This window comes from Balaenoptera physalus (genome assembly GCF_965194825.1).
Source record: "Balaenoptera physalus genome assembly, chromosome: 12".
NCBI lineage: Eukaryota > Metazoa > Chordata > Mammalia > Artiodactyla > Balaenopteridae > Balaenoptera > Balaenoptera physalus.
Genome location: NC_138897.1, coordinates 78366414 through 78392830, shown reverse-complemented (window position 1 = coordinate 78392830; position 26417 = coordinate 78366414). Strand labels below are relative to the sequence as shown.

At 52.9% G+C, this 26417-nt stretch overlaps 1 protein-coding gene across 1 annotated transcript; it reads left to right on the top strand.

The window, feature by feature from the left end:
• Positions 1-139: 139 nt before the first annotated feature.
• Positions 140-26357, top strand: FOXN4 (forkhead box N4). Its single transcript, XM_082417633.1, has 9 exons — positions 140-1055; positions 14671-14816; positions 17742-17866; positions 17961-18074; positions 18382-18509; positions 19136-19232; positions 20150-20357; positions 23051-23443; positions 24512-26357. The coding sequence occupies exons 1-9, from the start codon at positions 931-933 to the stop codon at positions 24769-24771; spliced, it is 1596 nt and encodes a 531-aa protein (XP_082273759.1). The 5' UTR covers positions 140-930; the 3' UTR covers positions 24772-26357.
• The last annotated feature ends 60 nt before the right edge of the window (positions 26358-26417 follow it).

The window sequence follows — 26417 nt, the reverse complement described above, 5'->3', positions numbered from 1 at the left end:
TTCGAGCTGCGACGGCGGCCAAATTGCAGAACGCGAGGGGCGAGCGCGAGGGAGTCCACCTCAGAAACCCCATCCCGCCCCAGGAGCGCCTGCGGCGGCGGCCCAGCGAGAATCGGCTCCAGGTACCGCCTTGCAGGGTCGGCTTTGCTCCCTCCTCCCGGGCAGTGCCCTGCATTGCGTTTCCTGGGGGGGAGACCCGGGGCAGGGGCTGCGGGGGGCTGCCTCTCTTTGCTCCCCTTTTCTCCTTTCCAGGGGTCCTTGATGACTTTGGGGGCGGATCTGAGAGTCTAGTGGGTTTCTGTGTTCGTTTCAGCCTCAGAGTTTGAGAAACTTAGGGAATATTTCTTTTAAAGGTTAAGTTTGTGTGCAGCGGGGGGTTAGGAGGTGGAGTGGGGAGTTGGATTGGGTTTCCAGCAAGGGCATGTGGCATTTTTGAAGGCATTTCCAGGGCGGGAGCCCTGCGGAGATTATTCCCTTTGCAAGTGGGAATTTGGCTCCCCCAGAGAAACATACATGACACGTCAAGTTGTCCTTTTTTGTTTATTTTTTCCAAAGTGGTCAAATCGAGCTGTGATTGAAAATACTAGGCTTGGAAGGGAATCAGGTTTTTCTGATTCCTATTTTGCAAGTCCACATTATCCAAGACTTGACATTTGGATTCTAGAGTCTTCCTCTGCCCTTCCCCCATTAATTTGAAAGAACCTGGAATTTCATTCCATTCTCTCCATTTGCTTCTAAAACCCCGTAGAATTGCCCTGGGAAAGTGACCTGTGACACCCAGGAATCCTCTAGTACTTTTTTTTTGTTTATCTTTATTGGAGTACAATTGCTTTACAATTTTTTTTTAAAGTGTTCTGTTAGTTGTTTGAGCTCCATCCTTCTGAATTGTGGGAAAACTATGAGTTTTCTGCCCTGTCCACATCGTTGCTGATGGGAGCTTTGTTTTCTGCTTGTCTTTTCCCCAAGGAGATGATAGAAAGTGACATCTCATCCATGATGTCAGGAATTATTCGAAACTCAGGGCAAAATCACCACCCCTCTCCACAGGAATACAGGTGAGGGCTTCAACAATAACAAATGATATCTTTTTGAATTGTTTAAAGTGTTTATGTGCTGGTTATGTTTTCTGAAATTGACCAAGAACTATGGTTACATTAAATTCTGTGATTTTGCAGGAGAGCGAGAAGATTTTGGTTTCGAAGGTGGTCTCTCTGAGGGTGTGTGACTTGTGGCGTGGGGCAATGGGACCACTGAAAGCCTGAAGTTTTTTGTCCCCTCCTGGGTGAGAGACTGGGCAACTGGGTAGATGTTAAGATGACAATAGCAGTTATTGCTTCTCCTCCAGTGGTCTTAACAGTGATCCAGGAAATGCCCCCCAAGAAAGGAGAAAGGGCTTGTCCAAGGTCACCAGCAAAGGGAGCGAGGAGGAGAAAAAGGAAGTATCCCAGCCTCTCTCCCTTGAGCTACTGAAGGGCTGCCCTGGTTCCCAGTGCCCCACCCACAAGGCAAGTACCGTGTCCATGGGTAGAGGGGGCACAGCCCAGACTGTGGAGTGGAGACAGGACAGGGGCTGGCCTGGGAAGAGCAGGCTGTCACGTCAGATCAGCCCTGTTTACCCAGGGGCTGTCTGACCTCCCGGGGCCGCTGCAACTCACCAGCGGTGCCTTTGGGGAAGACCGAAGCCCCCAATTAGAGGGCGGCTGCTTCCCAAGGGCTGTGGGCCTGAAGGCTGCCTTCTGAGACCCGAATGAGGCCACACATTCAAACAAATATTTGCTGAGAGACTGCTGTGGGTGGGGCTGGGACCCCAGATGTGGGCCAGGCACACAGCAGTGTGTGGGCACCTACTGTATGCCCAGCTTGGGAGGCTGCTCAGATGAGCCCCCATTGTACAGGTGAGGAAACCAAGGCTCAGAAAAGTGAAATGGTTTTCCCAAGATCGCACAACCAAAGACCTATGGGCTTCCTTTCTGCGCTGAAAGGGTTTAAATTATGGGAAGTGGGCTGGGGACAGCCTAAGGGTTAGGAGCTTGGCTCTGGAGTCAGTTAGAATCGCAGCTTCTCTGGTTGTGTGGACCTCTGAGCCTCGGTTTCCTCATCCATGAAATGGGGACAGAAATAGTACCCACCGCATAGAGTTGTTAGAAAGATTAAATAACAATTTTAACTCTATCACTTGCCAACTATATGATCTTGGAAAAATCCTGGGGGTCCAGCCGTTCCTTTTCACATGGATTCAGGGCTGTTTTCTTATGTTAAACAGCATAAACAGAAGGCAGAATAACAAAATAACAACAACAACAATAATAATAGGTGGTGGTTTCTTAACCCTTTAGTACCTGCCTGCCCTGTGCCACAACCACCCTATGAGAGTAGCACTCTTGTGCCCATTTGGCAGATGAGGAAACAAAGGCTCAGCCAGATTAAGTGACCTTACAAGATGATGCAGGTAGTTATGGGAACAGTGGGGACTCGAACCCTAGGCTGTCCCACCCAGAGGGTCCCATGGCCACCACCCTCATGCCCCACTGGTGAAGAGCGCATGGGGTTGGAACAGAGCAAGTTTCTCCACCACCTTACAGCTGTGTGACCCTGGACAAGTCACTGCCCCTCTCTGTGCCTCAGTTTCTTCATCTGGGAAATGGAGCAATGAAAGAGCCCAATTTGCGGGTCATTGGGAGGATCCTGTGCTTCCATCTAGACATGGTGTTCAGCCAGGCCTGGGGTAGAGTGCTTTCTCATGGAGGGGAGATTTTATGATTATACAGAGACTCCCCCACCCCTTCCAACCACTCCCATTTTTCTCCCGGAATAATAGCCCAGGAGAAGTTTATGGGCTTCTCATTGCCGCTCCCACATCTCCAGAGAATGACTCTGAGGACCACTCAGGCTGCTCGTGCAGCCTGGTTCCAGCCCCCTTGCAGCCCTCCATGCAGCTGCCTGCCCCTCCATCCCCAGGGGCTGAGTTTGGCCGTTAAGTCTCAATGGCTGTGTGCAGGGAGGCTGGGGGCTGGGGGGTGCGTAGCAGCTGGAGGCGGCTGCCCTGTCCCCAGGGAGCTGTCGAGAGTCAGTGGCCAGGCCTAGACAGCAAACGGGCAGGAGCCTCCCGGCCTGCCTGGGGCTGAGGATCTCCTGAGCAACGGCTAACAACAGCTCGTGCTCAGCGTGGGTTAGCTGCTTTCCCCTTGGCTCAAAACTAGGAGGGAATCCACTCTTAGGGGTACTAGGAGATAATGAGAGCTATTAAGCACTTACTGTGGGCTAACTCCTTATTTTAGAGGTCAGATCCAACAACCTCCTTTTACAGATTGGAAAACTGAGGCCCAGAGCTGCAAAAGGAGGCAGGCTGCGAGCTCCTTGGAACTTCACCTTCTCCCAGGGCCATGCGGCTCAGTGCTTATCATTACAGAGCCTTGTGCCGGGTGTTTATTCCCCAAACCCTCAGTCCCTCCTCTAATAAAGGAGGTGACTTTGGGCAAAACCCTTTCCCTCTCTGGACAGTGGTTTTCTCATCAGTGAACCACAGTGCCAGGCACACAGTAGATACTTAATAAATATGCATCGGATGGAGAGATGGATGGATAAATATCACATGAGAAATAGCACATTCACGGAAACTCAGGGAAGTTTCACTCTCAAGTGATGACAAAATCCTGTCCTGTGGAGCAGGGCAGGCGGACACCACCTGCCTTTCCTCTTAAGCCTCCCACTGCATTGAGTGTGGCGGATGGTTTACCCCCATTCCAGAGTGGCTCCACCCATTGGTTGTAATCTCCTTGGGTGAGGGGCTCCATATGGCAGGGGCAGTGATCAAGTGAGCATCTTTACAACCCTGCACCCTTCAGGGTGTTCAGGTGGCCAGAATAGCTCCTCAGCCTACCCTCGGACAAAGAAAGAGAGGTAGCCTTCCTGGGGTGCAGTCCTCCTTTGGGGTCTTGTGTTTCCACCCCTAGAAACATGCACACAGCATGCCCACGCACACCAAGTCCTGAGCCAAGTTCTAAAAGGGAGAGTCTCTTTTCCAAATTCCTAATCAAATCATTTCACGTTACGCTCACTCTTGGTCCAGTTGGGAATTTCTAAGCTTGCTAAAATGGCATTAGATTTTCTTTTTCCTGTAAACGGTTAGGAAAGATATTACAAATGATATGTTCGCTAAATAAACAGCTCCATGAAATGTTTAATCCCTTTTGTGTAAAGGTTGGATCGTAAACAAGAACAGTTGGTAACGATGTAACAATTTCTTACTAACCATATCTCCAGAAGGCAGGTAAAACCTCCTGGTTATAACCATAGCGGATGTGTCTCTCTGTACTGCAGGGATGCTGATCTGACACCCCACTCCCCGCAAAGACAATATTTTCTTGGCAAACCCCTCCTAGTAGCCATGAAAGGCCAGAGGAGAAAAGAAAGAAATGTGGTTTGAGTACCTGCCTGGTGCCCTTTCTTACAGGTCATCTGATCTTATCCTCACAATTTCCCTCTGTGGTGGGAATTCTTATTCCATTTTACAGATGGGAAAACTGAGGCACAGAGATGTGAAGTGACTTGCCCAAGGTCACACAGCTACAAAGGTGTTGAGATAGGATTCGAACGCCAAACAGATGTTCCTTCTACTGCGCAATTGCTGTCTCAACTCTGAGAACTCCCAAGATAGGAAATAAAGGGTTAAATGTGGGCTCTGCACTGAGAAGGCAGGAGTAGACAACAGAGTTAAAATTAATGAGTGATCTCAGGAATCTATGCCATGGGTAGATACTAATGGCACTAGTCATTCCCGGGGATGGAAAGACTGGGAGATGTTGGACTGGTCTGGGAGGGCTTCCTGGGGGAGGTGGTGTCTAAGCTGGGCGGGAAATGGATAGAGATTGGGGAACGCAAGATGTGTTGGAGCTGAACTGGGCTGGACTGGGGGGATCCCTCTTCCCTTTCCTACTCCAGCACGTATGGAATAAATGCCCACAGGGTGCCTGGCCCTTTGGTGGGTGCTGAACAAAATAGAGGGCCTCTCCATCCTTGCCCTCCTAGAGTGGAAAGATTGGAAACATGTATAAATGAATCTACCTCATGGCAAAATGCTAAATGTTCTGCAGACACAACACAGGAAGGACCACCAGGGGTGGGGGTGACCAGGGAGGACCTCTCAGAGGAGGGAAATTTTAGGCTGTGGCCAGAAACATGAGAAAGAGCCAGCTGTGAATGAGTGCATGTAACAGCATTCCAGGCAGAGGGAACAGCATGTGCAAAGAGAACATAGATTGTTTGGGGAACTGAAAGATGGACAGGTTTGCTAGAGCAAAGGGGAGAAGGAAGGAAATGGCCAAGGGCCAGATCATGGCAAGGAGCTCGACTCTTACTACCCTGATGGATTTTAAGGACAGTGACAAGTTCTGATGTCCCTTTTGAAAGGTTGCTCTGAATTCTGGGTATGAAATCCATCCATTCCACAAACACTTGCCTAGCACTCGAGCCACATACTGTACCACGCCCTGCAGTGATTTACCTACCCTGAACCAGGAAGCAGGCCAGGCCCTTTTCTCACCTCTATTCTACACGTGAGAAAACTGAGGTTCAAAGGCATTGAGTCACTTGCACAAGGACCCCCATTAGGAGTGGAGCCAGGACTGGAATCCAGGTCCCCCTGGGCTCACCCCATCCAGTGCCCTACTCTCCTGGCTCATCTTCCGTCCCTCCATGGGATTAATTAACACGGCTGATCAATTAAGGATATTGTTAATTAATGTTATCAGCTTGGTCCCCTGGCCAGTGCAGAATGGCAGCCATGGACTCCAGTTGTATCTCACTTTGCCCAGGGCTACCACAGAGTCCCCTGACCAGTGGCCCCATCACCATGGAGGCACCTTGCAGCCTGATCCTTCTAAAAATGACGTGATAATCGTTTGCCCTTCCTGCTTACAACTTGATTTATTTCAGCCATACTGGCAGATCATCCAAGTGAAGAGGCTCCAGGGTGGGTGGTTTAAATCCCAGCTCCTTTGCTGACATGCTGTGTGGCTGAGGGGTATCCCTTCCTCTCTCTGGGCCTCAGCCATCCAATCTGTGAAATGGGTATGATAAATAGCCATCCCACAGGTCGTCAGGAGACGAGGGAGATGCAGACCTAAGAGGGCTGGCAGGAAGGTGGGCATGCCATGGGGCAGACTTCCCCTTCTCTGAATCCCTAGGTCAATTAGAAAGTTCTCTCCTTGGACAGAGGGAACTTTGTCTGCCTGCCAGAACAGGGCCTGGCAGGTAGGAGTTCAGGAAAAATTTGTGGAATGAAGCTGGTGCTTCCTGAGTGTCGGGTACTCTGCAGGTTGCCCTCCCCATGGAGCCCACTTCACGCTGAATCCATACTCTTTGGAGGATGTTGACACTAATCTGAACCACTGGCATGCAATACACATTGATGTGCTGGGCGCCCTACCTGAACTATCTCATTCAGTCCTTACAGCCCCCTATGAGATGTGTACAGGCGTTAGCACTCCCATTTTACAGATGAGCAAACTGAGGCTCAGAGAGGCAGATGACTGCACACAAATCTAACAACTACTAAGTGACTGAGTGGGATTCAAAGCCAGGCCTGGTGGACCCCAGAGCCTACACTTGTAACCAAGTACACTGAAATGCTGCAAAAAGAGAAACACGGGAGCCAGGACCCAGGCTTTCTAGCTAAGATGGGCTCAGAATGTAGCATTACGGAGGGTGGGTCTGGGCCTTCTGATAAACCCAGAACCTTCAGAGCAAAACTCATTACAGGAAACACAGGTAAAGTGATAAGCATGGAGGAAGCACTTGAGAAATGGCAGCCCCATTATTGCACTGACAAGAAAGGGTTATTACTCTGATGTCGATTTTCCCAGGGTACCACCTGGCTCCTAACCAGGGTCTGCCACCTCTCAGACACTCCATGCTGCAACCCCCTCAGAATGGGACTGTACCCTTCAGCATCCCTCTCCCCGGCAGAGGTGGGCTGCCCACCTCTACAGTCCTCCATCCCAGGTGGCCCTGCAGGTGGTGTGTCCCAGGGGCTGCCCCATGGAGATGGAAGGGGCTCAAACCCCTTGTGTTCCAGATGGGGAAACTGAGGCCTGGGGAGGGTCAGGCTGGAGGTGCTGGAGCCAGTACCTGGGGCCACTGCCAAGAGGCTGCTGAGGTGAGGTCACCTGGCTTGGCCTCACCTTTCCTATCTGTGAAAGGGGATGATGATGCCCCTTAAGGGGTGTGTGTGTGTGTGTGTGTGTGTGTGTGTGTGTGTGTGTGTGTGTGTGTGTGTGTGTGTGTGTGTGTGTGTGTGTGTGTGTGTGTGTGTGTGTGTGTGTGTGTGTGTGTGTGTGTGTGTGTGTGTGTGTGCGCGCGCGCGCGCATTTTAATAAGAAGAAGATGGATGTGGCTGAGCTTTGAAAAGAAATGCCTCCTGTATGGGCGGGGAGCCGCGAGTGAACCCTTTTATTCAGAAAGGGACTCTGGAGTGCTACCTAGGTCTTTTTCTTTTCTTTTTGCCCCCAAAGATTTCTATTCACTAATGAGGATCCCCTGCTGGTGACAAATCCCCCACTTGGTTTGAGAAGGATGTATTGCCAGGGGTCTCCTTTGGAACCCTTGAGGTAATAGTTTAACCTGCTTTTTCAGGTTAAACTGAAATCAGATGCTTCATCTGATATGATGCTTAAATGAACTGTTAATGTGTTCTCAACAGCCCCCTTAGGGTAGGTGCTATTATTATTATTATTCCCATTTTATATGCTGGGAAACTGAGGCCCAGGGCAGGTGATGGTCATACAGCCAGGAAGAGGTCAGGCCCGGGCCCGCCTGTCTTGGGGTTCACACCTGCTCCTAACCTTGGGGTGCTACTCTGCCTTCCTAGAGCCCTAGTGCCAGTGGGACCCTGAGGGAACTTCTACTCTGCCAGTAATGCTTTATAGATGGGGAAACTGAGGCCTGGAGAGGGAAAGGGGCTTGCCCAAGATGTTAGAACTTTGGAAATGCAACCAGGGATTTACCTGCAGACTGCTCCCCTGAGTTACAGGGTCTTTGTATCAAAAGGAACCTTGGAGGTTGCTTAAGCCTCATCTTTCATCCAACAGGGGCCTGACAGGTCATCCCTCGGCTCCTACTTGCATGCTCCTAGGATGGAGAGCTCACTACTTCATGAGTTGCCTTATGTGCAGCTCCAATTTTTACAGAGCCCTTCCCCATAACTTCCTCACTGGTGGGAGGGTGGGGTGGAGAACTCTTTTACACCCAAATCTAATAAAACTCAAACTTCCATGAAATCAGCTCCTTAAATGTCCAAATCCAAATCAAATGCCCAGTTGTCTTAAGGCAAGGTAGAAACACCACAGATTGTTCCATCAAGATTGAAGAATGTTCCAGAAGGCTGCCGCCTAGTAGGATGCTTTGCGATAATGGGAATGTTCCACATCTGCACGGTCCACTATGGCAGCCATTGGCCACGTGTGGGCACCAAGCACTCAAAATGTGACTGGCGTGATGAAGAAACTGAATCTATCATTTTATTTAATTTTAGTGAGTTTAAATTTAAATAGCCACCTGTGGCTTCCTATCGGGCAGCACAGTGCCTGGATTTTCTAGAACTCACAGAGCACATTTCTTCAACTGTTCCTTGTAGGGCAGGGAGAGAGGACAGTGGGGCTGTAGTCAACCCAGGCTCTGGCTGGGGGACCCTAAACAGGCCTGTTTCTCCTGGGCCTCAGTGTCCCTACCTGGCAAATGGGAAGGTAGTAATGTTAACATACCTCCCTGATCAGGCTCTCGTGAGGATGACGCGAGATCAGCTGTGTAACCCACTTCCATTAGGGACAAGGTGCACCCCAGGGGCTCACTCACCCCGACCTGTGTCCACAGGCTGTAATAAGATTCCATTTTATTTAACTATAAAATTAAATAAAATTACACTGAGCCTTTCACCCCTGCCTGGGCCCCAGGGCAGTGGGGGTGGGGCATCTAGACGGCTGGATCTGTTTGCTCACTTGTCCAATCTCTGAGTAATTATTAAGCACCCACTGCATGCCCGGCCCTGTGATGGGCTCTGGGTATATGGCTCCTCCCAGGGTGCAAGGGTCCTGCTTTAGCATCAGCACCCAGCAGCGAACTCGGCCCCTGTCCTGGCCTCCTCCCTGCCAGACCTGGGGCCCCCCGAGATCTGGGAGCGCAGCCCCTGCCCTCCCTGGGGACATCAGCCAGGTTCAGAAGGTGGAGGCTTGTGGCCCACTAAGGGGCTCCCTGGAGCTCAGAGAAACAGGAGCTCAAGAGGGGGGATGATGACAGGTCCAGAGACGGAGAAGGGAAGGCATCCTTTGTGAAAGAAGAGAAGATACACAGGCGCAATGGAAGGTGCTGGAGGAGGTGGGAACATTTGGTACCCTGGGGCCCAGGGCCCGTCACACACTACATCCGTGTCAGAGCCACGGGGTCACCTGAGCTGGCAGAAGGGTGTGGCGGGGGCCATGGCGCCCCAGCACTGGGCGTGTGGGAATTACCTGGGTGCGGGCGCATGGTTTAACTGCTTTCATCCCCTGAAAGCCTGGCTCAGTGTCTTTAAATAGTGCTGGCACTGGGGACACAGGAATGATGGGTGAGTGAATGTGTGGGACGGAGACAGGTCTGCGAGAGATCTGGGGGCCCTGGATGCCGCATCAGAGAGAGGTGGGACAGGAGAAGAGGATGGACATTTACTAAGAGCCTCTTGTGAGCGCTTTGCCTCTGTCATTGTTATCCCACTCTGCAGGGGAGGAAACTGAGGCTCAGGAAGGTTTGGAAGCACATCTGATGTCATCAGGCAGGACAAGTGGGGCCAGGACTTCATCACAGGGCGCAACTGACACAATGACAGAGACAGAGAGACATACACAGAGACAAACACAGAGATACCAGCAAGGAAAGAGTGGGAGAGAGTCAGAACAGAGGGACAGGGGTGAGATAGGAGGTGGGGCGTGGTGGGGAGAGTGGAGGGAGCAGATGGAAGGAAGGAGCTGTGTTTCTGAAGTTTCATAGTTTCGTTCTCCTTGTAGCTTCCTCTGGAGGTGACCCTGGGTGGGGAGGCATCAGCGATATGGTGACCTGGGGCTGGCTCTCCTCCTCACCCAGAGATGCAGAGAGTGAGTAGGACAGGTCTTGGGAGATCCCAGGGCGATGGGGCTGGGTTTGCCTCTTCCTTTGCATTGCAAATATCCCATCATTTTCCAGCAGACAAGGAACCCACTCAGGAGACTGACACAGGGTGTCTCTATCTCTCTCTCTCTCTCACACATACACACACACACACACACACACGCACACACACACTCCAGGGAATAATCCCAAACCCTCGCAGATGGCAGGATGGTTCACAAGGCACTTCGCCTCCACACCAGCACGCCAGTCCCAGGCAGGGTATAAGATATTACAGCTCTTATTATCATTTGTGCCCATTTTATAGGTGGGAAAACTGAGGCTAGGGATTAAGTGCCTTTCCAAGGGCTATAGCTCAGAAGCCATGGTGGCTCCTGAACCAAGAAGTCTTTCTCTTGTCACAACTGCCAAGGATCCCATGGTTTATGCCACTTAAAATGAAGTGCTAGGAGAGAGCAGGAATGGGGCACATGGGGACACCTTGAATGAGGGAATTCTAGGCACTGGTAAGGGAGAGGTTTGGGGGACCTTTACATGCCACCGTGGAGAGGGGGCTGTATGCCTCTTTGCAGGGGCAGGGGAGGGTGGGAGAGAAGGGGACAGAGATGGTGAAGGCCCCGGGCCAGGCAGTGGGGATGGGACACTCCCATTTAGGCCCTAGAGCATCACCTCCTGGTTCCTGTGACACACAGTGGAGAGGTGCCTGGATGCCAGGTGAGCCTAGGGGGCAGCGGGACATGAGCCAGGCTTCAGGGCCCGCAGACTCCATCACAGAGCTCCAGGACATCCACAGCCATCTCAGGAGACCAGCGGGGCCAGCCGGGCCATGTGCCAGGCACGTGGAAGCAGGCATTCTGGCCTGAACTGAAGGGGGGACCAGACCACCCTGGGATCCCTGAGGCAGCACGGGAACAGGACCTGGCTGCCCACCCCCAGAATGAGCAAGCAAACCCCCAAGAAGGGAGAACGGGGGCCAGGCCTGTGCCAAAAGTTGAACACACTGGCTCATCTGATCCCTGCAACAACCCAGGGAGATGTGGTCTGTTCCTCTCCCATTTTCCAGATGAGAAAATGGAGGCTCAGGGACCGGAAGTAACTTGTTCGAGGTCTCACAGACGGGGGGTCATAAGGACTTGAACCCAGATGCATCCAACCAAAGCCTGAGCTGCGCCAAAGCCCCTGCCACACCCCAGGGCACCCTCAGGGCTGCCCTCCCCCCAGAGCCTAGGGAGGCACTGAAACACAGCTTCCCAGGCCCCACAGCCCCAGGGTGCGATTCCAGGGTCTGGGCTGGACCTTAGACTCTGCATTTGAACCAGCCCCTGGGTGATGGTCGTTCACACAGCCCTAGCTGAGAGCCCAGGACTCAGGGTGGGGCATCTGCCTGAGAGGACATCCGGTTCTCTGCCTGTGGTGCCGCAGGTACAGCCCAAGATGGCAGCAGACAGACCCAAATTCGAGTCCTGGTCGCAATTTTGCTTTCACCAGTCTGGCCTCAGTTTCCCCATCTGTAAAGTGGGGATGTCTGTTCCCTGTCCTTGTCCTGAGGCTATCTCTTCCCTGTCCCTGTCCTGAGGCTGTCTCAAGGACTCAAGGGGGCAGAGGACGGCTAAAAGTGCTGGATGTGACAGTCACTGTCAAGCAGTTCTCTGGGTTGCTGGCCTGGGGTCAGCCTTTTTTAACCGGCCAAGCAGGCATTTAAGTAGTACCACTGTGTGCTGGGCCACAGGGTGATGGGGGGCTCAGGGCCAGCCCTCAGCGAGCCGAGAGCCAGGATGTGGGCAGAGGGATGGCGAGGCAGGACTCACCGGCCCAGGGAGCAGTCAGGATGCAGAGGGGGTCCCTGAGCTTGGGGTCTGGGTGGCAAAGACTTCCTGGAGGAGAAGGTACTCCTGGGCTGGGAGGGGCCACATGGGGAGCCAGGAGCCCCTGCCCTGTTCCTTTCCTGGAGTATGACATTGGAAGCAAACTGCCTCCTTTCTCTCGGCCTCAGTTTCTCCATGGGTAAAATGAGGGGTGGGGTCAGGTGATGTCTGTGGAGATTTGGCATTAAGAGGCCAGAAGACAGAGTTTGAAGTGAGCCTCCAGGGATGAGCACAGTTTGGGTGGGGGAGGAAGAACCAAAAGGGCTTTCCTAGCATGGAGGTGGGGCCATGGGGTGCCAGGGGCAGGACAGACGCTGGGGCTGCTGCTATGAGGGAAGGGGAGGCCCAACAGGGCTTACAAACAGCAGGAAAAAAAGAAAAGAACGATCAGAAGAGCACCATTAACTCAGCCCCTACCACATGTGCAGCTGTGTGCTAAGCAGTTACATTATGTGATTCTCACTCTGGGGGATATAAGCTCCGAGCATTTGCGAGCTCGGGGCCTCAGTTTCTCCATCTGTAAAATGGGCATGTATGGAGCCCAGCATCTGGCATACAAGAAGTGCTCAGTAAATGGAAGCCGCTAGTGGTAGCTGCAGCAGGGGCAGGTCTGTGTGACCTCAGAGCCCAAAGCTTTGATGTATTTCCAGTCCCCTGAGGACTTGGCTAATATTATCATTAACATTAATATTGATATTAATGACGGCAAAGTCAGGTATGGTTCCAAGTCTTTTCATGCAACAATACATTTAATCCTCAGCATACCCTATGTGATAGGAACTATTATTTAGCCCCACTTTACAGATCAAAAACTGAGGCTCAGAGAGGTTAAGTCAGTGGCCCCAAGGGCCACTGGTAAGTGAAGATCAGGATTAGAACCTAGAGTCCAAGCTCTTAACCAACACATAATCTAACAGATTCACCCTGCCACCAGAGATCCTGCTCCATGCTGATGCCCAGGAACCTGGTGTGTTTACAAGTCCCCCACCACCATTCAGGGGGCTCTGATGGGCCCCCCTCTTGAGAAACCTGCCACCAGGGCCTCATTTCCACTCCTCCCTGAGGCCCCAGCGCCAGGTAGAGTAGCAAGGGTACTGGGGAGCCACAGCAGGTTACTGAGCAGGAGTGGAGCTCATACCACCAGACGCTGGGAGGTCGGCTGGCCGTGGGATGAGGAGGGGCCTGGGTGGGGACTGGCCAGGCTCCCCCGACAGCGGGCGGCACATCAAGCCCTGCCCCTCAGCCTCACCCCATGGTCTCCACGGGCCCGACGGGACAGATGGCATCGCCCAGGCCTGGCCTGTGGCTGTCACTTGTCCAGATGAGTTATGAGTGGGTCAAATGGGCGGCAGCCGGGGGGGCTATAAAAACAATTGCAGGGAGACCCCAGTACAATGGGAGCCACGTGCCATGGGGGCAACAGTCGTTTGTCACACAATGGGCCGCCAGGGGACAGCAGCCGGGCCAACTGCTGCTACGGACACGGACCAGCCGAGTTTTCAAATCATTTCCAGGCCCTGTTTTCCTACGAGGCAGCCAATCACCGGGGCAGCCGGGTGGTCACCTGATGCCAGCTTGGTGGGCTGAGGGCCCAGGCCCGGCTACAACCGAGCAGCGGGTGCCATGGCAACGCTAATTGTGGCCCTAAAACACAAGGAAAGAGAGAGCAGGAGAGATGGGAAGGAGGGGGGAAGAGAGACAGAGTGAGGGAAGGAGAGAGAACGCAGGCCTGAGGCAGGCATGCGGATGGCAGGAGGGGGCGGAGGCTGATGCCCCAGCTGGGTCCACGGTCACGTGCGTGAGAAAACCACAGGCTGCAGCGCACTCTCTCTCCCTCTCTCTCTCTCTCTCTGAGGCCCCAGGACACCTAGTTTTGAAACCTGGAGTTTAGAATTTGGACGGTGGGCCTCTGGGCAACAGACCAGAAAGCGCCTGGCCTGAGGGGCCGCAGGTGTGCTGGGTGTGGCGTGGGCTCCTGGCTGGTTTGCAGTCACATTATAACACGGGCAGGATGCTGTGAGGCCCGGGGCCCTGGAGCTGTGGGGCGAGCGTGACTTCAAGGGCACCGGGGAGCCATGGTTACCCCAAACTGGGGTACCTGCCTGCTGTCCTCGATGGGCAGACTTTTTCTTTCCACAAAAAGCTATGCTTTTGCTTGTGAATCAGTTGAGGGTCGGTGGGTGTGGGTCCTAACTGGAACCTCCAGGGGCTGCCTGGGGCCACGGTGAAGAGTTCAGGCTGGGCCCCCAGTCCCACCCCTTCCTGTTCCGTGTGGCCTCGGGCAGGTGACCCAGTGCCCTGAGCCTCAGTCTCCCCATCTGTGAAATGAGAATAATAACACCTGCCTCGTCAGGTGACAGGTGTTCCGTGGGTTAATACCTGTGAAGGACTTGATTCAGTACCTGGCACATAGTAAGTGCTCAACAGACATTAATGTTTATTATTTGGGGGTAGGAGCTAAGTAAGACGTGTTAAGTGAATAAAGGAAGGGAAGATTTGAGGGTGTGCGATCTGGCTGCCAAAGGGGGATCTCTGGGGGTGGGCAGATTGGAGGATTAGGGTGGCTTGGGGGAGGTGAGAGGCTAAAGGGGGTGATTCCAGAGGTAGGCGAGCCCCCCAAGAGCTGGCCTGAGCTCCCCACCCCTGCCCGAGCTCCTGCCCCTCCCCGCAGGCTCCTGGCCACCACCGGCGATGATGACCTTCCCGGGGACCTGCAATCACTGTCGTGGCTCACAGCCGTGGACGTGCCGAGGCTGCAGCAGAGGGCGAGTGGCCATGTGGACCTGGGTGGCCCCAGTGCGCCGCATGCGCACCCAGGTAGGCGCGGGGGCGAGGTGGGGTGGCGTGAGAGTGGTGCGGGGGAGGGGCGACGCCCAGCACTGCCATCCACCACTGTGTGACGTGGCCAGGTCACCTTCTCTCTCTCTGGGCCTCTGTTTCTGCCTCTGTGAAATGGGACTAACTCTACCTTCCCCAGGGGGATGTGGTTTGTTCATATGCGCATCACTGTGTGCCAGGCTCTGTGTGAGCTAAGTTTTCAGCAGCAAATAAAGACAGACCTTCCCTTACCCCTGCACATCTTGAACACCTAGAGCAGTCAGCAAACGACGGTCTCCGGAACCAAATGCAGCCTGTGGCCTGTGGCCTTTGTGTTAAGAATGCTTTTACATTTTTCAAGGGTTATTAAAAAACAAAGAAGACAGATCACATGGCTGGCAAAACCTAAAATATTTGCTGTCTGACCCTTTACAGAAGTTGATTTCATTTACCTCTAAAAAGTAAAGAAGTACTTTGAGGGGGAGGAGGGGAGGAGAGATAAATTAGGAGTTTGGGATTAACATATACACACTACTATTGATATACATAAAATAAACAACAAGGACCTACTGTATAGCACAGGGAACTATACTCAATATTTTGTATAACCTATAAGGGAAAAGAATATGAAAAAGGACATATATATATGAATCGCTTTGCTGTACACCTGAAACTGACACAACATTGTAAATTAACTACGCTGCAATTTTTTTTTTTTTTTCTTTTTTGGTGGCACCGGGTCCTAGTGGTGGCAGGCGGGCTCCTTAGTTGTGGCACGTGAGCTCTTAGTTGCGGCATGCATGTGGGATCTAGTTCCCTGACCAGGGATTGAACATGGGCCCCCTGCATTGGGAGCACAGAGTCTTATCCACTGTGCCACCAGGGTAGTCCCTACGCTGCAATTTTAAAAAATGATTATAAAAAAAATTTTTTTAAAGTACTTTGACTTCTTCAAAGAAAGTGCTGAGCTCAGGACCTGGCACACAGTAGGTGCTCAGTAAATGGCAGCTAGTTGCAGCCAAAGCAAGAGGATTAAATGTTTAGGGACACAGAAAGTGTCAAAGAAAAACAGTCAACAAAAACAATCACTGCAGTACATGAACTAGGCAGCCTTCCTTCCCCAAGACGGAGGATTAACTGTACACAAACACCGGGTTTGCTTCTGTCCTCTTATGAGTGTTTCTCAAGTTCCTATATTTTATAAAGCTATATTCTTAAAATAAAATATAGATGCTACAAGCAGGAATATATTGTTCTCACAGACTTCTGTATTTCTGTGCTAAAATTAATGGAATCAGATTTTTAGATAAGTGTAATTTTCTCTCCAGCAGACCAACTTGTTAAATCTGAATTGAATGCCTGTCAGTGATCAAAAGAAACTCAAAAAATGGACCAGAGAGAGGCTTTTGGTATTTAAAAATAAATATGCTGTGGTAATTTTAAGCTAGAAAAAAAAAATCACCACAGTACATTAAAAGTACCCGTAGTTGAAAAATTAATGCCTAGGAGTCAGTCTTTCTTCCTTTCTTCCTTTCTTCCTTTCCTTCCTTCCTTCCTTTCTCTGCGCTGCTCATGGCATGTGGGAATCTTAGTTCCCGACCAGGGATCGAACCCACTCCCCCTGCAGTGGAGGCACAGTCCTAACCGCTAGACTGCCAGGGAAGTCCCCAGTAGTATGTCTTTCATTGGACAAATCGTTCTTGGCCAAGTAGCAGGGGTCAGCAAACTTTCTGTAAAGGGCCAGTAAATATTTTAGACCCTGTAACCCAGATGGTCTCTGTTGAAACTTTCCAACTTTGTCACTGATGTGCAAAACCAGCCATACACAATATGTAAGTGAATGGGTGTAGTGTGCCAATAAAACTTTATTTAAAAAAACATGCTGTGGGGCTTCCCTGGTGGTGCAGTGGTTAAGAAGCCGCCTGCCAATGCAAGGGACACTGGTTCGAGCCCTGGTCCAGGAAGATCCCACATGCCACGGAGCAACTAAGCCCATGCGCCACAACTACTGAGCCTGTGTGCCACAACTACTGAAGTCCGTGTGCCTAGAGCCCATGCTCCACAACAAGAGAAGCCACCACAATGAGAAGCCCGTGCACCACAACGAAGAGTAGCCCCCGCTCGCCACAGCTAGAGAAAGCCCATGCACAGCAACGAAGACCCAACACAGCCAGAAAGAAATTAATTAATTTTAAAAAAATGCTGTGGGTCAGTTTGGCCTAGTGGCCAATACTTTGTCAATCCCTGATCTAGAACCCCAAGGGGACAGCTGTGTGACCTTGGGCGGGTGCCTTCGCCTCTGAACCTCGATGCAGAAAGTACCTTGCACACAGTAGGTGTTCCGTAGATGTAAACTGTGAAATAAGAAAGCCCCTTCCATCACTGCACACCTCCTGCGTGCCTGTCACTATGCCAGGGGTTTGGAGCCCTGAGTCACATAAAATATGGTCCTGGCTCTCAGGGAGCTAAGGATCTGGTCAGACAGAAGGACAAGGCAGACAGACCAAAGCACAAAGGATGAGCCCAGGTGGCAGCCAGAACTCAGAGGAGAGCTGAAGGCCCCAAAGCAGGATCATCTTGTACATCAGCTTTGCTTGATTGGAGGTGGCTACCTAAAATCAGGCTGGTGCAGTGAGAATCTGTGATAGATTAGCAATGTCTGTCACAGGCCCAGCACAGGAGAAGGGGGGTACATCTGCTATCCCTGAGCTAGTGTTTGGCAGAAGAGCAAATAGGGGCCCACAGCTGATAGGAACCCACTATCCACCACTATACCCAGAGAAGTAATTTGTCAAGTACTTATTATATGCCGGGCCCCAAGGGTGGGGCATAGCTCCATTCTCTGGAGGTGCCCAGGGACTGGGCTGTCCCTGCCCGCAGCCACCATTCCCCCAGCCTGGGCATCTCTGTGCTTCCTTTATCCAGGTGCCTTGGCCAGGGCAGCTGACCTGCACGTGGGAGCCGCCCCAGGTCCCCTGCTCCACGGCCCAGCTGGCATGGCCCCCCAAGGCATGCTGGGTCTGGGTCACCTGACCAACCATGGAGCCAGCGTAAGTGCCACCACAGGGGTCAGGGAGGGAGGGGGGTGTCCGACAGGGCTGGAGTCCCCCCTTGATCCTCTGTCTCCTTCTCTCCCGGCCCCAGCAAATGAACCAGTTCCCTGTGGGGGGCCAGCCCGCATCCAGCCTGCAGGACCCACCACAGCTGTACTCTCCCACCTCCCAACCACAGTTCCCGCTACCCCCGGGTGTCCAGCAGGTACCGGGGGCTTGGAGGGGCCCTGGACTCAGAGGCAGACACTCCTGACTTGGACTGGCTAGGGACTGTTCTGAGCCTCAGTTTACCTACCTGGAACATGGGAATAACATTCTTCACCATGTCATGGGGTTGTTCATTCGGCTCCCCCGAAAACCCTGCGGTGGGCGGAGACAAGACGGTCTGCTGCGGTTGTAAACCCTGCATCTGGCTCTTTGAGATGGGGTGGGGTGGGGTCATCGTGAGTGACTGATGCTCTCTCTCACCGTCTCTCTCTCTGCCACTCTTCCCCGTCCCCACCCGTGGGAAGTGCGCTCCTGTGGGCCTGTATGGTTCCGCATTTGGGGCACGGCCTCCCTACCCCCAGCCCCGCATGGCTGTGCATTCATCTCAGGAACTGCACCCCAAACACTACCCCAAGCCCATCTATTCATACAGGTGAGGTCCAGGGGGGCTGGGACTGTGGGGACCTCAGGGAGGAGAGGGGTGAGGGCTGCCTTGAGGGCACCTCAGACAGCTGGGTGTGGTGGCCCAGGCTTCCAAGGGGGAGGCTTCGGGGAGTGGGGAACCCCCAGGTGGGACCTGTTCTTAGGAAGGACTGTCATGTGGTCAGCCAACCCCCAGGGTTGAGAACCCACCCCAGACACAGAGCCCAGCACTCCACTCTGTCACTCACAAGCTGTGTGGTCTTGGGGAAGTGGCTTGGCCTCTCTGAGCTTCAGTTCCCTCTGATGTAAAAAGTCATCAAATAATAGTACTATGTACCTCACAAGATTTTGGGGAGGGGGGTAAGCAGCCTAGTGAAAGTCTAAAGGCCCATTAGTTATGGGAAACGGATAGAAAGGAGGAAAAGACAAGGTTTCTCAAATCGGTACCAATGGCTGAGCTCAGGGTCAAGGTCAGGGGGTGGGAAAGAAAGGGCCAGGAAAAGGTATCAAGAGCTAACACTATGTGTAGGGGCTGGTACCAGTAGGGTTAAGCAGGGACAGCTTCCTGGCAGAGGAGGCTTGGGCTGTCAGCCTGAGACGACTTCATGCCTGGCCTGCCCCACATTTTGCCTCCAGCTGTCTGATCGCCATGGCCCTGAAGAACAGCAAGACAGGCAGCCTGCCCGTGAGCGAGATCTACAGCTTCATGAAGGAGCACTTCCCCTACTTCAAGGTGAGGGGCCCAGCCAGGGTAGGGATGTTGGAGTAGCTCTGGCCTCTCCCTGGCACTGCCAGAACACAGGATTGGCCCCGGGCCAAACGGGACCACCCTTTTAGTCCCCTAGTTATGTCCATAGACACCTATAATGTGCACTCACACAGACATGGGCCAAGAAATCCCGAAAGAGAAGGGGGCATTTGAGCTGGGCTCTGACGGATGAAGAGGACTTCACCAGGCATCCCAGGGGGCAAAGGGTAGAGGTCCAACCTAGTTATTCAGCACAGACTCAGTAAAACATAATGATGCTAAACACAGACTTGGTGAGAACCTTTGCCTCTCTGAGCCTCCGTTTCACCCTCTGTGCCTCAGTTTCACCCTCTGTAAGATGGGGAGAATGATACCCAGCTGGCAAGGTTAGTAAGGATCTGCATGTAAAGGCACTGGCAGCTCCTGGCACCTGGTTGACCATTAGTAAGAGAGAGACAGAGAGACAGAAACAGAGAGAGAATAAAATGAATAGGGTATGAGGTGCATTGCAATATCTGGTTACCTAACAATAAAGTATGAGCATTTATAAAAATGATCGGCATTTAATGCACTCGACCAGTTATCCACATATTAGCATCATCTTGCTCGCTTCCTGAGTGGGAGAGAAAGAGCGGGAGATCTGGCAGCCCTGGGCCTTGTCCTCACGTCTTAACCACTGCCCAGAGCTAAAGTGCAGCTGCCCCTTTGATCAGGGCATGGACCCTCCCGTTTGCCACAGTTTGCCCCGCTGCTCTCTCTTGTCTTCCCGACTCGAGGTTGAGCATTGGACACTGACATCGTCCCCCTGCCCCTCTAGCCCTGAGTCTGAGATCCCCAAGGAGAGAGAGGGTTCAGAGGGGCATCCCTGCAGGGGTCTCCCACGGGCCCATTTCTCCCCACAGACGGCTCCCGACGGGTGGAAGAACTCAGTGCGACACAACTTGTCCCTGAACAAGTGCTTTGAGAAGGTGGAGAATAAGATGAGCGGCTCCTCGCGGAAGGGCTGCCTGTGGGCCCTGAACCTGGCCCGCATCGACAAGATGGAGGAGGAGATGCACAAGTGGAAGAGGAAGGACCTGGCCGCCATCCACCGGAGCATGGCCAACCCCGGTGAGGCCCGGGTGCCCCGCCTCACACACACACACGCGCACACACACACACACACACCCGCCTGGCATCCTGCGTGGCCAACCCCGGTGAGGCCCGGGTGCCCCGTCTCACACACACATGCAGGCACACACACACGCACACACATACGCCCACCATCCTGCATGGCCAACCCCGGTGAGGCCTGGGTACCCCGCCTCACACACACACACACACACACACACACACACACACACACACTCACACACACACCGGAGCATGACCAACCCCGGTGAGGCCTGGGGGCCCCACCTCACACACACACACACACACACGTGCACACACACACACACACCGGAGCATGGCCAACCCTGGTGAGGCCCGGGTGCCCCGCCTCTCTCTCACACACACACACACACACACACACACACACACACACACACCCGCCCGGCATCCTGCATGGCCAACCCCAGTGAGGCCCGGGTGCCCCACCTCTCTCACACACACACACACACACACACACACACACACACACACACACACCCCGGAGCATGGCCAACCCCGGTGAGGCCTGGGTGCCCCGCCGCCCCCCCCCCCACACACACTCACACACACACCGGAGCATGACCAACCCCAGTGAGGCCCGGGTGCCCCGCCTCACACACACACACACACACGCACACACCCGCCCGGCATCCTGCATGGCCAACCCCGATGAGGCCCAGGTGCCCCGCCTCACGCGCGCGCACACACACACACACACACACACACACACACACCCCACCTCACTCTCACACACACACACACACACACACACACACACACACACACACGCCGGCATCCTGCCCATCCCACAACGAGCCCAGTCACCATGGCGGGGACATGGGCGCCTGGTGACTGTCCCCCCTCCCCTCCCCTGAATACACCTCTCCTCTCCATCCCTACGTGGTGGCTGGTCCATTGAAGGGTCTGGTCAGAAACATGAAAAGCTGTAGAATCTCGCTAACAACCCCAGTTTCTCCCACAGACATGTCGAACGAAACAACCATGGGAAAGCATGGCTTCCTTACCTTTCTTACCACATCAGTACAGATTCCCAAAGTAATAAAACAATAACACCCAGTGTGGGCTAGGATGTGGAGAAATCAGCAGCATCATGTACAATTGGTGGGAACGTAAGCTGTGAAACTTTTCCAGGGCAAAGTAATGTAGCGAAAACCTGCAAACTTGGTCCTCCAATTTGGTCCACTTATTCTACTCTGGCAGTTTATGCTGAAGAAATCAAAGATTTGACCAAAAGATTTATGAACAAAGTTATCCATCATGAAGTGATTTCTGATAGTAAAAAACTGAAAGCAATCTAGACAACCTGCAATAAGGGATTATTTAAATAGATATAATGTTATACTGTGCAAGTATTAGAGATAAAAATATTTTGGGAATATAAAGAAATGCTCCCAATACAATAAGTGAAAAGAGGCAGGTTATGAATCAATATACACAGCATGGTCACATTCTAAAATGCGTATATATCCACACCCATTTGTGTATATATATGTGTGTGTGTGTGTGTGTATACATATATATATACACATACACACACATACACTCACACATATGTATATATCTATAGACATACATGTATACACACACACGCACACACACAGACTGGAAGAAATATACCAAAATCTTTACTGTGAATGGAGAGACCACTGATAATTTTTATATTCTTCACGTTTCTCTATTTTCCAAATCTTCTACCCTGTTCATGAATTACTTTTAGATTAGAAAAAAATATTGTACCCGCTTTTTTTTTCACTTAAGAGATGGAAGCTGGGGACGTACAAGTGACATATAAGTGGAAAGAGTGACATGGGAGGCTAATGCCACCCAGCCTTAGGAATATCTGGCCTGGCCCTGTGAGTGTCATTGTGTTTGAGGTTTGAGTATCAAGGGGGATGGGCGTCTAGCTCAGAGATGAACAATTCAATAAGATGGGGAGAAAGACCAGAGCAGGGTCCAGTAGGCCCTCAGCTGAGAGCTCCGGGGTCTGGTTCGAGATCCAGGGCCCGTCCGGACACATATTTGGTGTGAGCTAGGGCAGACCATTTCACCTTCTAAATTCAAAGTGTCCTCGTTTCTAAAATGCGTGCAACCAAAATAGATCCTGGGACCTGAGTGATCCAGTCTCAGAACTGTGTTGCAGTCAATGAGATACAAGCCAACCACCAAAAATAATTCAAGAGTAATTTGCATCTTGTTTCTATCCAAGAGCATTAAGGAGGATCCAATTTTCAATCCACAGCAACGCTTCGTGTCTCTTTATCAGCAGGGAGTGGCTAGGGCCCCTTGTATGTTAATACATGTTGTCCCAATCTCGTGGGATTTGTAATCTCTGCCTTACCTCCCTCTCGTAGGGCTGTTACGAGGTTTAAGTGAAGTCCTAGAGTTACAGGATTGTCCCATAAAACACTGTCCCCATGGGAGGAGCTCTGCTATCTGAGACGCCCCTCATTCCTCAAAGTCCCTATGTAATCTGATTTCATTCCATTTCCACAACCCTGTGCACAGTGTGTGATGCCATCTCATAGATGAAGAGACTGAGGTCAGAGTCCAAGAGGCTTGCTAAAATCACTGGGATTTGAATCCAGGCCTGGGCTGGGGCCCAGAAACTGTAGGGTGGCTTCTGATGAGTGACCTCTCCCACTTGCCTGCAGAGGAGCTGGACAAGCTGATCTCGGACAGGCCAGAAAGCTGCCGACGCCCCCACAAGCCAGGGGAGCCTGAGGCCCCCGTGCTGACCCACGCCACCACGGTGGCCATGGCCCACAGCTGCCTGGCCGTCTCCCAGCTCCCACCCCAGCCGCTGATGACCCTGTCCCTGCAGTCGGTTCCCCTGCACCACCAGGTCCAGCCCCAGGCACATCTCACCCCAGACTCTCCTGCCCCGGCCCAGACCCCACCCCTGCATGCCCTGCCGGACCTGAGCCCCAGCCCCCTCCCCCAGCCCACCATGGGAAGGGCACCTGTGGACTTCATCAACATCAGCGCTGACATGAACACCGAGGTGGACGCCCTGGACCCCAGCATCATGGACTTCGCTCTGCAGGGTGAGGCTGGAGGAAGGGGGTGAGGGGAACAGAGGGGGGAGGGGCAGGCTGGGGGAGGAGCAGCCCGAAAGGTCAGGGAGGGCAAGGGAAAGGAGGGCGGTCTGCATTTACCCCATAGCTCGTCCCTTCAAAAAACACTTCCCAGCCACCTAATCCTAGCAAATTACAGCAAGCATTTAGTTAGCACTTACAGTATACCAGGCCTCGTGCCAAGCACTTCAGAGGCGTCATCCTGCGACAGTCCCGGGAGGCCACTGCCATTTCATATTCCCATTCTGCCGATGAGGAAACTGAGGCCAAGAGAAGTGAAGTCACTGGCCTGAGGTCGCCCGGCTAGTAAGTGGCAGAGCTGGGATTTCAACCTGGGCCTCTCTGACCCCAAACTTTCAACCAGTAACTGCTTCAACCTGCATGTGCCAACCTCGTGCCAGGTCACACTCTGACCCACATGGTCATCCTCAATACACGGGGAACGAATGAATGAATGAATGAATGAATGAGCAAGGGGAGTTCAGACTTCAGTGGAGGCTCATAAGTCATCCATTCACTAACACTGGTGCGCCTACTGTGTGCCAGCCAACGGCCAAGAAATCCTCTGCCCTCAAGGAGTTGCGTGTCTAGTGAGGGAAACGGACAAGGTATCAGGTTAGTTAGCAAGTTAGTCAGTTATAGCTGTGAAATGGGTATGTGTGAACTGCCCTGCTTCTCTACCTGGATTATCGTGCAGTTAAAACGTGCTGGGAAAATCATGGTTTTGTCCCCTGGCTTTGACCATGATGGTACCACTTAACGAGGGCCGAGCATTTCCCACTCATCCCCTAGTTTCAGCCTCTCAATCCTAGGCGGTGGGTTCTCTGATCATCTCATTTCCTCCCGAGGAGCCCAAGGCTCCGAGATGGTAGTAACGTTCCCAAGGACTCCCAGTGGAGAGGGAAGGGCTGGGATCGCTGACTCCTCCATGCTGTCCTGCGACGCGTGACTTTAAACACCACACGTGGTCTTTGCCTCAGCCCTAAGACGGCCTTCGAACTCAGGTCCGTTTGACATGAACGCTCTTGTCTTTGAAAGGGAACCTCTGGGAGGAGATCAAGGATGAAGGCTTCAGCCTGGACACACTGGGCGCCTTCGGAGACTCCCCACTGGGCTGTGAGCTGGGGGCCTCGGGCCTGACCCCCGTCTCCGGCGGCAGTGACCAGTCCTTCCCGGACCTGCAGGTGACCGGCCTCTACACCACCTACTCGACCCCGGACAGTGCGGCCACGTCAGCCGCCAGCTCCTCCTCTCAGTACCTGGGTGCCCCGGGGAACAAGCCTATAGCCCTGCTCTGAGCCCACGGCCTCGCCTGCCCCAGGACCTGGGCCCAGGAAGGATGCTCACCGAGCCGGTGTTCCTGCAAGAAAGGCCCCTCACCCTCCCACAGGCCTCTGAACCGTTGCTGGGGCTGCTGGCCGACAGGGCAGTAGTTGCTCTCCTCCCTGACCTCCACGGGAAGTTTCTGGGGCCTCCCCAAGCCAGGGGGACAGAGGAGAGCGGACAAGCATCCCCGCCTCCCCCACTCTAGATGCTCCTCCGAGGCTTGAGATGCGCGGCCTAGCCGAGCTGAGAACAAGGTCTATCTAGACTGCTTCCCCAGTCTGGCTCCCAAACAACCTGCAGCCCACTTTGGGATGCATTGGTGTGCCATGGAAACACCCCAGGGGGAAGGCCTTTAATTTATTATTCTCCTAGGATGAAACACCTGCCTTAGCCTCCGGCGGACAGGCCCTGAGGCTGGGAGCGGGGCTGGCAGACCGAACAACTTCCTTTGGACCGGAGCAACTTGAACTCTGAACCAGGCGCCCGCCCCGCTGGCCTCCGGGCCCCCTTCTCCCTTAGTCCGTTAGGGTTTCACAGAGCGAATCCCTGGGCCATGCCGGGCACTGTGACCCTACGTACATTTATTTATATTTATTGGAGCACGTCCATGCCACTTCTTCAAACCCAGCCCGTGGCCCCTGGAACGAGACTCTGTGGTCCCTCCCTGCAGCCCAGCGATCCTAACGCCTAAATTATCTGCGCATCACGTCTCCAACTGGCTCTTAAGCTCTTTGCAGCCTTGGGCTGTTTTTAGAACAAGCAAGCACTTTTGATACTGTGAAACATCCTATTTTTTAAAATTAGAGACCAGATATTTTTCTAACTGTTCAGTCATGATTCGAATCTCTTGCCATGTGTACCTAAAAAGAGAGACACCCTAGTTTTGAGCTCTGGGGGCTTCAAGTCAGGATGGGAATGGAACGAATGGCAGGGGGCTTTTTGTACTGGAATTGAAGACACCCCTGATGGAAAGAAAGTAAACTGTGAACCAGGTAATAGCGCGTGGGGCTGTAGCGAGTGGGGCTGTCGAAGCCGCAATGCAGAGTATTTATGGGCACTTTTTGGCCTGTCTCACTGCCCCGTGACCTTTTTTATGTTTTTTTCCCCCCTCTTGTTGCCAGTTACTGACTTTCCAAGTGGCAGGTTCTGCAGACAGTCGGGTTAGAGGGGACCCAGGTGAGTGGGCTGGGACAAGAGGAGGTAGCCAGGGATCGGCCTACGGCAGCAGCTTATACCACTGTCCTCTTCTGACCAACTGGATGTTGGGTTCCTACATCTGGGAGTTCCTGAACCCTAGAGCCAGAATTTTCTGATTAATCCACAGCCACCTGGGAGGCTTGGTGTTCAGGCCTGTCTCAAAGGACCATCTCTAACTTCTTCCTAATTCTGGAACTTTCCACCAAGCATCACCATCGTTACACACAGCTCAGTGCTGCCCGTCTGACTGGCACTGCTCAGCTGCTTTGTGTGACGTGACCCGTCCCCCGCCGATAAGATGTCTGAGTCATTAAGGAAGACGCGTGTTCGGGTGATGCCAGGACTGTGTACCATAGTGGTGGAGAACCGCCTTCTGTCAATAAAGGCTGAACGCAGCTCTGTGGCTTGGGTGGGTGGGTGG

Excerpts from the sequence above, each read along its gene's own strand:
- FOXN4 (XM_082417633.1), top strand. The coding sequence starts at position 931 with ATGGGAGCTTTGTTTTCTGCTTGTCTTTTCCCCAAGGAGATGATAGAA. Across the intron at positions 19,233-20,149 it reads AGCACTTCCCCTACTTCAAG|ACGGCTCCCGACGGGTGGAA; the intron begins GTGAGGGGCCCA and ends TTCTCCCCACAG. Across the intron at positions 20,358-23,050 it reads CCGGAGCATGGCCAACCCCG|AGGAGCTGGACAAGCTGATC; the intron begins GTGAGGCCCGGG and ends ACTTGCCTGCAG.